General features: G+C 46.9%; 1 protein-coding gene across 1 annotated transcript in view; it reads right to left on the bottom strand.

Moving 5' to 3' along the window:
* LOC146809528 (immunoglobulin superfamily member 1-like) overlaps positions 1 to 14721 on the bottom strand; it is a 788293-nt gene that overhangs the window by 221229 nt on the left and 552343 nt on the right. Inside the window, exon 13 of the mRNA XM_085614874.1 lies at positions 13418 to 13450. Within this exon, the coding sequence (XP_085471000.1) occupies positions 13418 to 13450 (33 nt within the window). The remainder of the gene's footprint in view (positions 1 to 13417; positions 13451 to 14721) is intronic.

Below are 14721 nucleotides of genomic sequence, written 5' to 3'. Positions count from 1 at the left end.
AGTCATCATCAACTCTACCCTCTCCATGACGAAGCAGGTAAACTCTGTCTCCTCCTCCTGCTTCAACACCCTCCGCATGCTTCGCAGGATCTTCAAGTGGCTCCCCACCAAAACAAGAGCGACGGTCACCCAGGCCCTCATCAGCAGTAGACTGGACTATGGAAACTCACTCTACGCAGGAGCCCCGGCCAAACTCCTGATTCGGCTTCAATCCATCCAGAACGCCTCTGCACGCCTGATCCTCGACATCCCTCGCCGCAGCCACATCACACCCCACCTGAGAGACCTACACTGGCTCCCTGTCAACAAGAGGATAACCTTTAAACTCCTCTCCCACGCACACAAGGCACTCCACAACACCGGACCAACGTACCTCAACAGCAGACTCAGCCTCTACACCCCCACCCGCCAGCTCTGCTCCGCAGACCGCGCCCTTGCCACCGTCCCATGCATCCGACGAGTGACAGATCATTCTCCCACCTCGCCGCCAAGACATGGAACACCCTCCCCATCCGCCTGCGGCAGACCGAAGACCTTCTGACCTTCAGAAGACTTCTCAAGACCTGGCTCTTCGAACAGTAGCAGGTTCCCCTCTCCTCCCCCCCTAGTGCCTTGAGACCCTCGTGGGTATGTAGTGCGCTTTACAAATTCCATGATTGATTGATTGATTGATTGATTAACTGAATGTACTGTGGCATGAACTTTATTGACCACACCCAGACCTCCCAATCGATTACTTAATGCGTGTAAGGAGTCCGGTGAGGGTCTATAGAGTCTTCGTGCACATAACCACATGACCCATCATCTCCCCCTTTGTTAAGTAAAAAGTACAGACAACACATATACAATAGATCTCCTCAATAAGTTGTCAAGGTGCTTGCATCAGTCTTCCAGATCAAGTTGTATGAGGTAGAGGAGGGGCATCCTCATCTAGCTTCCCAGATGACATACCCGATACTGGACTTGGGCTCTATCATGTGGAATCGTCCCACTGAGGAGGTCTGGAGCTGACGAACATCCCAGCAGATGCTTAAAGGGTGAGAAGTCTCTGGTTACTGTCTTTCCAGGTCCTTTACTGATCACAACTTTCAGTGGCTCAGCATCAAACAGAGAATCAGTTTTATGGGTCCATTTTTGCTTGACAGGGACCCGGTTTCTGTTTTTCAAAAACTGTGTCCCATTGACCACACCCAGACACCCCTATATACCTCCCAACTGATTACGTAATGGTTGTAAGGAGCCTTCCAAGGACCACTAGAGTGCTTGTGCACATAAGCACACGAAACAACAGTGCTCACCATCAGAACTTTTTTCTTGACCTCGGCACATATTTAAGATAGCCAGCCACATGGTGACACTGTCTGATTATTTTTAAACATCAGAAGACTATTTAACTATACAAAATAAATAAAAAGTAATGCCACCACTTCCAGGCCATTCTTACAGCTATTGGTGACCAGGACTAGTCCATATCATCACATATGGAGGTTTGTGATGGCAATTAGGAAGAACCGGTTCTGACATGTGGCAGTGCTGGTAGGGAGAGTGGGTCGTGAAAGCTGCAGTGGCTACGTGAGAAATATCTTGGGCCCTGGAACTTATTTTTTTTAAAAATTTAAGCCGAGCCTGACTCAGTTGACCTTGTGCCCATAGCTGCATATCATCCTGTGCCACACCTCGGCCATTCTGCGGTTAAATATTACTGGGTGTGGTCTGCGGTCGGATGAACTTGGCATCTGGATGTTGGGCTACAGTGTCTGGTCTTCCTTATCGAACCCCTGTGGGGCTCCTGCAGCTGTACATGAGTAAAAGTGATGAAGTAATGGCGCTGTGACCCTTGAGGTGCTTGTTGGAGGCCCCAAAGCATGGCGCTGGCCCATAAGATGAGAGATGGGCGCAACCAATTGCGGCCTGTGGAGGGCCTCCGAGTCTGAAACTAAGGCCAGCCTCACATAAATCACTGGGCTGAGAGAGGACCGGTCCTCCCCACAACCCTGGATGTGGCAGGCCCATGCTGAAACAGAAGGCAGTTTCACAGCGAAAACCCCTGAAAGCCGGTGGACTATCAGCACGGCAATGAGGGTACCCTGGTGAAGCGGGCCGGAGCCTTGAGGGTCATTGGGAATCATCCTGTTTGTCTGGGAGCCTGATAGATGATCCGAGAGGGATATCTCGGCCCAGGTCATCCTGGCCGGCGATAGCATTCACTCCACCTGCTGCAGGGACCGGGGGGACCATCCAGCAGTGGCTCCTTGCGAGTATGATCAGCCATAGAGCTCCAAGCCTGGGCCCTAAAGAGTGTTGGGGAGAGCATGGGCCCCCTAATTCACCCCTCACTCCCAGAAATCAATAATAGCGAAGGAGCTGCCTAGTTAAGTTGGCGACACCTGTGCCAGCCTGTGAGCAAGAACCAGCACAGGCAATAAAAACTTGGTGACTGTTGGGGGGGGGGGGGGGTCACAACTTTTATGCTGCTGGTGGGGTCCCCGAAAATGCCTACATCAGCATCACCCTCACCAGGATCAGCGATGACTTCCGAAAAGAGTGAGGATGGGCATGCGTGATCTAAGGACGATGTGCAATCTTGTCTGCGAGACCTCCATGACAAAATCTCAAACATGGTGGTTACCCAGATGTAAGCCCCAAAAGTGGACCTGACAGTGCTTAATGGATGTCCCCATTTCAAACCCAGGGGGATCGTGTGGCCTCCAATGAGAATGATATCTTCACCATGAGTTAAGAACTCAAGAAACTTCAAGACTCTGGCACAAAATTAGACACTCAAGTTTGAATTCTGTCTAAAAAGAGCACCGACTTGGAAGACAGATCCAAGCAAAATAGTATCTGCATCCGGAATGTGAAGGAGCAAAAGGAGGGTGATGATGTGATCCAATTCTACAGGTCCCTGTTTCATTTTGTCCTCAAAGAGAGTGAAACCTATGAGAGCCCTATTATACAAGCACACAGAGTCGGTGCACCAAGACCCTTACAGAGGCCAGGCCAAAAACATTAAAAATAATTGGGCACCTCACAGCTGAATTGCACAGGCAACAAATTTGCTACAGATGGGCCTTCCCCTTTCCCCTGTGGTTCCAGATCGATTATAAGTCCACATGATATGCACACCGGAGGGAACTCAAGATGTTTTGGAGGCAGCGCAAGAGCACCCTCAATCACCTGCGAAGAGGAAAACAAAAAATAAAGGCGGGCCAGAAACCAATGGGAAGAACCAAGAGCACCAACATGAACGTCATGCAAATGATCTCGGTGTTTCCAGCTCTTGAACATGACGGAAGTCTACTCCAGATACTTATTTTTTCTATCACCTGGGGTTTTTGTCTTCGCCTGGTTTGTGTGGAATCAGCTAAGTTCCTTTCTGCTCAATGTTTCACATGATGCTGATTACCCACGCGTGCTGAATGGGATTAGAAAGTTAGAAGTACTGACAGTCCAGACCTTGGTATATGCTCGATTGCGACAAACTTCTCTAGGCCAAACAGTGATTCTAGATGCCTTGCTTGGAATGAAGCTGTGGGCCTCTTGGATGGCGGGGTGACTGCAGGGTGGAAAGCAGACCATGACACGGCTCATCATCAATCTAGTCTCTCTTTCTCAAGGGTTGAAGATGGAATCCTTTTTGTAGTGGGGTGGAAGACATGGCAGGGGTGGGAGGCTATTGGGGTGGTTGGGGTGCTCCTTTATCCTAACTGTTGTTCTACTCGATATCTCAGTCACTATAAGTAGAAATCTCATGGGCTACTCCGCACCTACTATACCGCTAGGGGAGTGTGGCATGTTCTATTCACAGCCTTCCTTTCACCACTTATTCACTGCACACATAGAAAATAGTTATTGTTGAATGTTAAGTGCCTAAACTCCCCAGTGAAATGCAATAAGATATGCACAGAGCTGAGAAACATGATACCAAATATATTCTGCTTTCAGGAAAGACACCTTAGAAAAGCTAACCCACACTTAATGAAATATACCCCACTCAATTCTTTGCCTATACCAAGACAAGGGTAGTCATGATAAGCATATACAAAGACTTCCCCCTTGATGTGGTAAAGGTGGTTATTGATAAGGAGGAGGGGTGCTATACTTTTTTTTTCGGAAGGGCTATATTAGACATGCCCCTTAATCATATTCAATGTCTATGCCCCCAATCATGGATAGGATCAGTACCTTCGGTGTCTTCTCACACAAATAGGGGGTGGGATACTTCTCGCCTCTTGTGGGTGGGCGACTTTGACTTAGTCCCAAACAGCTAATTGGGCTGATATCCACATGACAGATATTTACAGGGAATGATGTCCACAGCCTTCTGACAGACCTGTGGCACCACAAACACCCAGATGAACAAGACTCTACCATTTTCTCCTATATTTACAGATCTTACTTCCATATTGACTTTACGTGGGAAACTGCTGACATTCTAGAAATAATAGTTTCTGTCTCCTATTGCTCCATAGTGGTCTCACTCTATGGTAGTTTGGGAGGAGAAGCATTACAAGGCCCCCAATAGATGCTCCCCCTGGGGGGTCAATAAATCCCTCCATAGGGACAATGTGGTTTGCTCAAAATTCTGTTCAAGGCAGTGTTTCGGGGGCAATGCATAGTGGAGGGGGCTTAACTCTGCCAGACCCTCAAGACTTATAGGGTGTTTCTTGAGGCTGATCTTATTTCAGTATCTGCCCGACACAAACAAGCGGGTACCTTGAAGGATCAAGGGGAGGTGACTCCCCTCAAGGGGAAGATCGACCTCCTGGCTATGGAAGAGTCAGAGAAGACACTTTTGTAATTTATGCACATTTAGGCAGATAACACCAGCTCCATGCTGGCTATTAGACTGATAGCCCATACTGCTGCACATATGAGTCCGGAGCTGCAGGTACAGGGGGTACTAATATCACTGACCAAATGGGTAAGTTAGAGGCCTTTCGGGACTTCTACACTGGTCTCTTCTCAGAGGGACCCTGCTCCCCAATTCGCGATAACTGCCTTCCTAGCACAGCTACACGTACTCCAAGGCTAATAGAGACAGATTGGAAAAGTTGATTGCCAAACATGAAGTATCCCGAGCTATCCAGGATCTACACCCTGACAAAGCTTTTGAGTCGGACCGCCTCACTAAAGACTTCTAGAAATACTTTAAGCCCAGACTGGTCTCATTATTCAACTCATTCTTTACTTTGCATACTGTGACCCTGTAAGGATTCTGCCATCCTGCCACTAGATGTCAACACAAGGGCCCATTGCGAACCTGCCTTTTTATCAGTATAGGCATCAACACTTATCATACTTAGAGCCTGATTTAGACCTTGGCGGGACTCCCGTTGCCCCTCCATGGTGCCGGTTACTAGTAATCCATAGAGCTGACGGAGTCTAGCCCGTCGTATTTAGATGTGTGCTGGCTGAACCGCCACCCACATCAACAGACTGTTTACTGTAGCGTTAGCGGCGCACCTCCGTCGACGTGGCAGACTCCAATGCTGGCTAACAGTATTCCGTCAAACCAGTGAGTTTGCACTAAGCTGATTTAGATTTCCCCATTGTGCTGGCATTGTCTTAGTGGTGGTTTTCTGACGGACTGAGTCCCTGGTGAAGTGGAGACTGGCAAGTACCTCACTACAGATATAGGATGTGTGTTGTTCAAAAATATATGTAGGTAATGTGTCAGGCCACTTTTTGTATATGTAGCATAGTACACACATAACATACATACACTTTTGAATGTACACTCACATGCACCACAAACACAGCAACAACAACCACCACAACATAAAAAAAAATCAGTTTCAATACAGGTGTGTTCATTTTACATTGATAAGTTGTAAAACGAACACAAATGTATTACGCATAACAATGAAATTGCATGTAATGGTAATGTAAAAATGCATGGGGCAAAAGAAAACATACCTTTGGTCCCAGTGACAACGGAGTTCATTAGCGTTGTGGTCAAGTTGTAGCATCAAAGGATGGACATGGACAATGGGCTTTAAGCTGGAAATGGAAGTGGGAAACTTAAAAAAGGTACAGATCTTTCCTAGCCTTGTTTCCAGTATTTCAGTCTTGTTCCTGACCTTGATTCCACTCCTGCTTTTGTCTGAATCCAGTTTCCGTTTTGGTATTCCTTATTCTGTTCCCTGTTTTCTGTCTTGTATTGTTATCCTGATTTTCATTGCTTCCAAGGGTGCCAGTTAAATTCAAAGGCTTGTGCCTTTTGCACAGAGAACCACCCAGCGCACCTTCTTCATAGAAGCTTCAGGGTATCTCCCAGATCTTTGAGATTAATCTGCCTCTTGGTTTCGTATAAGATCTTTTCGTCTCAAAAAGAGATTATTTCAGAGAAGCAGATAAACTATAATTTATGATAGTTTGTCTATCGTTTCCCTGATTTACATTCTTGTTGTGTGTACTTTTGTTTTACCTGCAGACTTCCTGTGTCCTATTCAAAGGCAAACCTGCTGCAGAGCTCAGCTTCTGCCCTGCTTCTCTTTTAGCCTTCAGGCACTCTCTTGTTTGTATTCCCTTCAGAGACCACACACCTCCCCAGTTATCCAGTCTTGTCCAGGCCTCACCCATCTAGTCCCCTGACAGACTACCCTGTTAGACCCCTGACAGTCCTGTATGATGGCATTGGCTAGCAGTACCTTGATATACAAACTAAGTAAACCTATCCACCAATGCAGGGCCTAGAGACCCACTGCAATACTCAAATATGACAGCAACATTTTTACTAAAGTTTTGGCTAACTGACTTCAGGCACACTAACCATACCTCATAGACCCAGACCAAACATGCTTTGTCCTGCCTAGGCAGGCCGTGGATAATATCATACTTGTCCTACACCGTATAGGAAATTCCAATTGTTTGGGCATTCCCATGGCGATCTTTTTGCTCAACGCTGAAAAGGTGTTTGAAAGTATCAGCTGTCCTTTCCTAGCCCAAGTCCTGGAAAAGAGTGGACTTGGGCCTAGGATGCTGACCTAGGTGCTGGCTAGCTACCGGTCTCTGACTGTGCGGGTCCTAGTTAACAGGGAACAATCAGAAGAGATCCATCTTCCCTTCTATTTGTGTTGGACTTTGAGCCCTTGGCAGCTCCTATCAGCATACGGACATTGGGTGCGTGCTCCTTGGCGGTGGGGACCAACACACCATCCATCTGTTTACAGATGATAAGCTTCTCACACTGAATAACCAGATACATTCCATTCCTCACATCATGAAGATTTTAGAATTATGGAAAGGGTGTTGGGCAATAAGGTAAACTCAATCAGTCTTAAATGCTCAGTATGGGTCTAACTCCAGACATCATAAGCACACTTGCCAGCATGCTTCCACTCCGCTGGGCCCTCAACAATAAACTTAAATACCTGGGGATCTAGATTATGTCACAGCACCGCCATCTCAAAGCCGCAAGCTACCCATGGCTTCTCCATTTTGTCAAAGCAGACTTTTATAGTGGAATAATTGGTATCTATAGTGGCGGGTAGAGTGGCAACGATAAAGCAACACATTCTGCCTTAGCAGTTTTACCTCTTCCAGGCATTCTCAGTCAAAGTCCCTGTAAGCGACATGAGAAAAACACTCCAACAAAAGATAGGCTTCTTTATTAGGAGCAGAAGGCAGGCTAGGGCATCTAGGATGATTCTGCAAGCTTTAGGCATTCAGAGAGGGTGATCTCCCGGACATTAGAAAATACTGAAAGGTCAGCCCAACTGCGCGTCCTGTTCAAATGGTCCATTAATGAAATGGAGCACCACCCTCTGATATGCCACACCCAAACACTGCGAAGCAGCTGATATCCTCAAGCTGACCATGGAGGACTGAGATTCATTGACAAGAGGACAATGCTTGACTACCTTCCCTCCCTCTTTACTCTCATACAGGGTAATGTGGTTTTTGACCCGGGGCTTATACGAGGGACTTTGTTCACTGGTACAATGATGGCTGTAGAATGCTGGAAGACTTATTCTTGGAAACCCTTGATAAAGATTTCATCCAATGCAAACGAGAATCTAATCTACAGGAACTCGGTTGCATGAGATACTTCTAATTACGTCACTGGGCCCTGCACCCCACAAATCAATATGCAGCCAACAGCACCCTCACCCCCTTGGAGAAACCATTCACGACCTATACTGGCCCCAAGTGAGTCATAACTAATATTTACCCTATGCTCACTGATGTGGGCACAAATATGAACTGTCCATTTATGAAAAGATGGTCAAGACTTCTAGGAAACCTATCTCCATGTTACAGTGGCAGAAGCTATGTAGAAGTGTTCAAAACAGGGAGAACATGTATAAACTCATGACTCTGGCACATCACGCCTGATAAAGTGAAACAGAACTATGAATCGACTGATGGTTTGTACTGAAGGGGTTGTGACCGGGTGGGAGACATGATTCATATTTGGTCACGGTGGTCGTGTATGAGATTGTCGACCTACTGGAAAGAAATCCTGGTCCACATCAGGGGAGTGGTGGAATATCAACTGAAGCCTGATACATCACTATCGTACTATTTTATTTTATTTTTATTTAGTGCATTTTTATAAAGCACGGACATTACCCAAAGGTGTCAGAGCGCTGTACAATAGGACTAGTTACGTTACAAGAGAAAAGTGGTCCAAAATAGAACATTACACAGACTAAAAATGAAGGGTACACATACACAAAAACCAACACAGCACACAGGGGTGAGGAATGTACAGGAAAAGGTACACATTTACAACGAAGAGTGAACTTCTAAGAGGGGCCTGAGAATGAAGGGTACACAAACACAAAATCCAACACAGCACGCAGGGGTGAGGAATGCACAGGAAAAAATAAAGATTTACAATGAAGAGCGAACTTCCAAGAGGGGCCTGAGTATGAAAGTATTCGTTCTGAAAGTGTCTTTGAAAAGAAGAGATTTGAGTTCAGCTTTGAAGATCCGGATAGAGGAGGTGGCACGGAGTAATGGGGGAAGTGAGTTCCATATTCTCACCGCATTGCCTGAGAAGGATTGCGCCATTGATCTTTCCTTTTTGAAGACGGGGGCTCAAGCAGAAGCTTTTCCGCATTGCGAGAGCCTCCAGACAATTTCGAGTTATTTGCCAGGTAACGAGGGGAGGACGTGTGCAAGGCTTTGTGTGTGATGCAGGCAGTTTTGTAAATAGATCTTGCCTCGATCGGAAGCCATCGAAGAGAGGACAGGATAGGAGTGATGTGGTCGCTTCATTTAGACCCTGAAATGAAGCGAGCTGCTGAATGGAGGATGGATTTGAGAGGGGAGAGGTAGGATTTGGGTAGGCCCATCAGAAGAGAATTGCAATAATCCAGTCTTGAGAGAACCAGCGATTGTACCAAGGATTTTAAGTCTTTCTCGGGGAAGAACCGACGGATGCCCCATAGACTGGTACTGTGCGTTCTTGGCAATAGAGTTGATGTGGGAGATTAAGTTGAGTCTTTTGTCAAGAATGACACCTAGGGATTTAGGGCTATCGACAATGATGGGTTTGTTGTTGAGCAGGTTCAGCTGATCCATCCACAATTGAACAGGAGGAGGTGAGAGAGAGGTCGAGAGGAGGAGGAATTCAGTTTTGGCGGGATTTAGAATGAGTTGGTCAGCTAACATCCAGTTGTGGATGGAGTTGAGAGTAGAGTCGAGTAAAGAGAGAGCATGTGCGGAAGCCACCTTGAGGTAGATTTGAGTGTCATCCGCACAAATATGGTAATGGATCCCAGATTTGCTTAGGAGGTTCCCTAATGGTTCCAGGTAGAGATTAAACAGAGTGGGTGCCAGGATAGAACCTTGAGGGACACCTTGACCTACAGCCAATGGAGATGAAAGACTGTTCGCTATCTTAATCATTTGGGATCTGTCTGAGAGGAAAGAGGAAAACCATTTGAGTACTGTGCCATCCAATCCCATTCTCTGTTGAAGAGTGTTGAGGAGGGTGCTATGATTAACAGTGTCAAAGACTGCAGAGAGGTCTAGAAGAATCAGAAGACACGATTCCCAGCAGTCGAGTATATGCAACGCATCATCAATCACTTGCAGCAGGGCTGTTTCAGTGCTGCAATTTTGGATGAAGCCAGATTGGAAAACATCGAGGAGATTATTGTCCATAATATGTAGGGAAAGTTGTTTTGCAACACATTTTTCAGTGATTTTCGAAAGAAAAGGGAGGTTGGTGATAGGGCGGAAGTTGTTGAGGTCGGTTGCATCAGCGGAGGGTTTTTTAGAAGAGGGGTAACCTGTCCTGATTTAAGGGCAACAGGGAGGGAGCCTTGACTGAGGAAGAGATTAACTAGCCCGGTCCAGTAAGAGAGAGTATGGGTGTAGAAATCGATGGCGATGATGCTAGGGATGGGGTCAGAAGAGTGGTTGGATGGTTTGGTTTCAAGGATGCATTTGAGGAGGTCATCTTTCGAGATGACGTCAAAGTATTGCCAGGTGACTAAGGATTTCCGCTCCTCAAAGGGGGTGGGGTGGGCGACTTGATCCACCAGTGCTTTGACATTTTCATCAAAGAAAATGGTGAAATCTGCTGCTTTCTTTGTGGAGTCCTCGGGCTTAGTAGTTAGGGGAGAACAGTTTGGGTTTTTGATGAGGTCAAAAAGTTTTTTGGGTCTGATTTTGGCTGAGTCAAGGAGGGATCTGAAATGGGATGCTTTTTCATGGAAGATGTGGTTGTGGTATTTGGATCTTTCTAAACGTAGCAGAGAGAGATTGAAGGTAGAAGGAGATTTTCTCCAATGTTTCTCCAGGATTATAAGGTTTTTCCTTTCATTGTAGAGAGCTTTATTGAACCAAGGTGCTGAGGGGGTGTGTCTTTTCCTTTTACTTTGGAGTGGAGCGACATTGTCGATTTCAACTGCTAGGACTGAGAGGCACTGAGTGGTGAGAGCGTTGACATCCACGTTAGGGTCAAGTCTAGGAAGTGACCGCATAGCGGAGTCACAAAAAGTGTCAAGATCAATGTTTTTAGTGTTGTGGAACCAGGTAGTAGGTCTTTTAGGTTGGCTGAGAGTTATAACGTGCGAAAGATAAAAACGGAAGGGAACGAGGAAGTGGTCAGACCAGTCTACATGGATGGGGGAAGCAGTAGTCAGCAGGTCTGCTTTGGATATAACAAGATCCAGAATTGAGCCCTTGGAATGAGTGGTTTCCGAGCAATGTTGGAAGAGATCGTCGGCTGAGAGAAAGGTGGCAAGCTTGTTGGCAGCTGAGTCTTCCAAAGAGCCCCAATGGAAATTAAAGTCACTCAGGAGGATCTGTCTGTCACTTTGAGAAAATTGGTCACTGATGAAGTCAGTGAGTTCCTCCACAAAGGAAGAGCAGTCACCGGGCGGGTGGTAGATGGCATGGAATCTAAAGGGTGAGCCATGATGTATTTGACGTTCTAGGGATAGGCATTCGAATGTACGGAAAAGGGTGGTAGGGAAGGCTTTCATTTGAAGAGAATTCCTGAAGATGATAGCGACACCGCTCCCAATTTTGTCTGATCTGTCATTCCTGAGGATAGAGTAGTCAGTGGGTACCTGAAGATCAAACAAAGTATGAGAGGAGTCATTAAACCAGGTCTCAGTGAGAAAGAACATGTCAAGATTCTGGAGGGTGATAATGTTAGAAATTTCCAATTTGTGTTTGATTGCAGATCTGCAGTTGTGGAGCAAGCAGTGCAGCTCTGACACAACTGTTTTGGTGATGGGGATGTTAGGGCTGTTAAGGGAGATAGGGATAAGATTCTTGCATGAGGGTGCCCGGTAAGAGGGAGGCTGGTAGGTTCTGACAGAGGAGATGGTCTGAATAGTGCACTGCGTAGAATTAATGGGAGATGAAGGTAGAGGGGGAGTGACGCTGGTGGTCTTGTAGCTGGCTAGTAAGTTGGAGATGTCTGTAGAGGACAGACTGTGGTTTGCTTTATTGGGGCGCGGGAGCACGGAACTCCTCGGGACGGTATTAGGGAAGGGGGACATCTTGGCGCTTAAAAGTGAGATGGACGCTACAAGCTGGGAAATGGAAGAGATGAGAGAATCAAATTTATTTTCTAGGGAGAGGAGAGCTGAGCACGGAGTGTTGGGTGGCTTGATGGATAAGGGTGGGAGTGCGGAGGGTGAGGGGGGACGTGTGGGGGAATGGGATAAGGAAGGTGGTGCAGAGGGTGATTGAGGACGGGGAGGGATGGATGAGCGGGAAATGGGAGGGAGTGAGGGAGGACGGGGCAAGGTGGGGAAGGGGGAAAAGGGAGGAAGTGCAGAGGGAGAAGGAGGGAGGGGAGGGGTGGGGGAATGGGTGGGGAGTTGGGGAGCAAGGGTAGAAGGTGGGGAAAGATGGTGGGCGATAGGAGAGGATGATAAAACAGAGGTGGGAAGAGAAATATTTTTACTGGTGTTGAACAGAGGGGACGAGTAGAGATCATAAATAGGAGTAGAAGGTTGAGGAGTCGGAAGGGGGTCAAATGAAGGCCAAAGGTAAGGGAAGAAGAAAGGAGAAGAGACTGAACAGGGGGGGGAGGACAGGGGGTTAGATGAATGCCAAAGGTACGTGGAGAAGAGAGGAGAGGGTGCTGTACAAGGGGGGGAGGGAGGGGGATCCAAGGAAGGCCAGAAGTATGGGGAGAAAAGAGAGGAAGGTGCTGGACAAGTACTGTAAGTTATGAACAGTGATTGAAGGGGGACAGGCAACAGGTGGAGTGATGGGGAGACGAGGAAGGAATTGTCGAGGAAGGAGACTAGTCCTCAGACTGCCTGGTTGAGATTGCTGTTTTACCGACATTCCATTGGAGATGTATTACTAATGTGTTATTAGCAGCAAAGCAAAGTTTGGCACTGAAATGGAAGTCCTTGACGGTGCCAACGCTGCAAGAATGGGCGGAAAAGCTTTGGATGTTAATGGTAATGGGGAAATTGTCCTGGGAGCTAGGCCGGCTCTCCCATAAATTTGATAGCAGTGGCAAGTGCTGTTGGATTACCTTACGGACAAAGGGTATGGGGTATGGCTGTCCTAGATCTCTGAGATCCCTTCGCCTAAACAGTGCCTGAGATAATGCATGTGTGTACTGCCATCCCCGACTAAATGAAGCGTAAGGTATTGTGATGTATGACTCCAGGCGGCTGAAAACTGAGTAGGCAGAGATCTTCCTTTCTATTTCCCTTTCATGCGACCGAGTATGCATTGGAGGTTGGGGAGGGAGGGGGCCTGGGAAAGGGGAGAGAGGGGGGGGGGGTTCTTTCTAAAATGTGACATGTTGTATGTTACGGAAAAAACAAATAACATTTTGTAGGTAAAAAAAATATTACTCTTTGTCTGAGTTCACTCCAGGCAAACTAGTTTGAGACATGATTCATAAATCATGCCTCCTCCAAGGAGAACAAAGAATAATGATTCTAATTCTTTGTGTACTATTTCCTTTTAGAATTACCTGATTTGTCCGTCTTGTCGTCATCATGTACATCTAAAATAAACAAATCAAAAAACATGTTATCTGTTTGCGAAACGGTCGCTCAAGTGACATCATTTATTTCAGTGAAGAAGCGTTGTTACTTGAAATTCTTTTGACATTTTATGTAACTCTAGCAGGCATGAGTTCTTGCTCTGCTCCTAGGACCAGTACACTTGCCTTCCGATGAAACCGAGAACTACAACTCTTCTCCCTTGCTCTCCTCCATGCCCCTCTTATTATTTATCTCACTCTCACCGCACTCCTTTTTTGACAAATCTCACTCCTGTCTCTCTCTTTCCTTCAGCTCACCGTGCCTCACTCTCATCATAGTCTCTCTTTTACTCTCCACCTTTTCTCTCCGTCATTACTCCCTCTCCTTAGGCCTCATTCTCGAACACTGCCCACGTTTTCCTCTGTATCTTTTCTGTAGTATCCATACTTTGTCTCCTCATTGCACCCCTGTACCTTCATCCCTTCCCTCCACCATGCCTCACTACTGCTAGACTTCGGGGTATATTTGTAAGAATTAGTGCTAACCAGTTTTTGCGGTAGTTACCAGCAATTTTTTTAATGAGGTCTATCGCCGAAAACTATCGCCATGTTGGCAACGTATTTACAATACGTCGCTACATGGCGATAGTATCAGCTAGCTGCTGTGAAAACTGCCGCTAACACTAGCATCAAGGCGTTACAAAAATTGACGTTAGAGAGAGAAAAGTGACGAAATTTAAATTAGGGGCAAAAAAATTCACTACTCAGCCCAACGTCACTTTTCAACCTCTAGATGCAAAAATAGCCTATAAATACACCTCTAATGAAAAACATCAAATAAAAAAAATGGAATGCAGAATGGAGCAGCAAGGGTCAAGTTCAGCACAGATCAAAACCCCCCCTTAAACTCCTAACAGCCAGGATGACCAGCCAGAGTCACAGGGGAAGAGAAAATGCAGAATCAGAGCCTCATTGATGAAAAGTGGGGAAACACCATGGCAGCCGATGCCTGGAAGAGGGGACAGTCTCTGGGGACCGGAGGCCTCGCTGGGCCTGTGTCTGAGACCCAGAGTGGGAGGCAGCGGGTCAGTGGAGTCACTGCGGCCTGACAGTGGAGGCGGGCCACGTCGGGCCAAAGCCTGTGGCCCGTGGCCATAGACATTGAGGTGTCGGCGATTGCCCTTACCTGGTTGCGAAGTCTGGCAGGTCGCAAAGAGACACATTGCTGACCTGTGTGAGAAGACCGCCTGGTACCCCTTATAGCGGTGATCGGTAGAGGCACTCCTGCGCAC

Source organism: Triturus cristatus, chromosome 7 (assembly GCF_964204655.1).
Source record: "Triturus cristatus chromosome 7, aTriCri1.1, whole genome shotgun sequence".
In the NCBI taxonomy this organism is placed as follows: Eukaryota; Metazoa; Chordata; class Amphibia; order Caudata; family Salamandridae; genus Triturus; species Triturus cristatus.
This window is presented reverse-complemented; position numbering and strand designations above follow the sequence as displayed.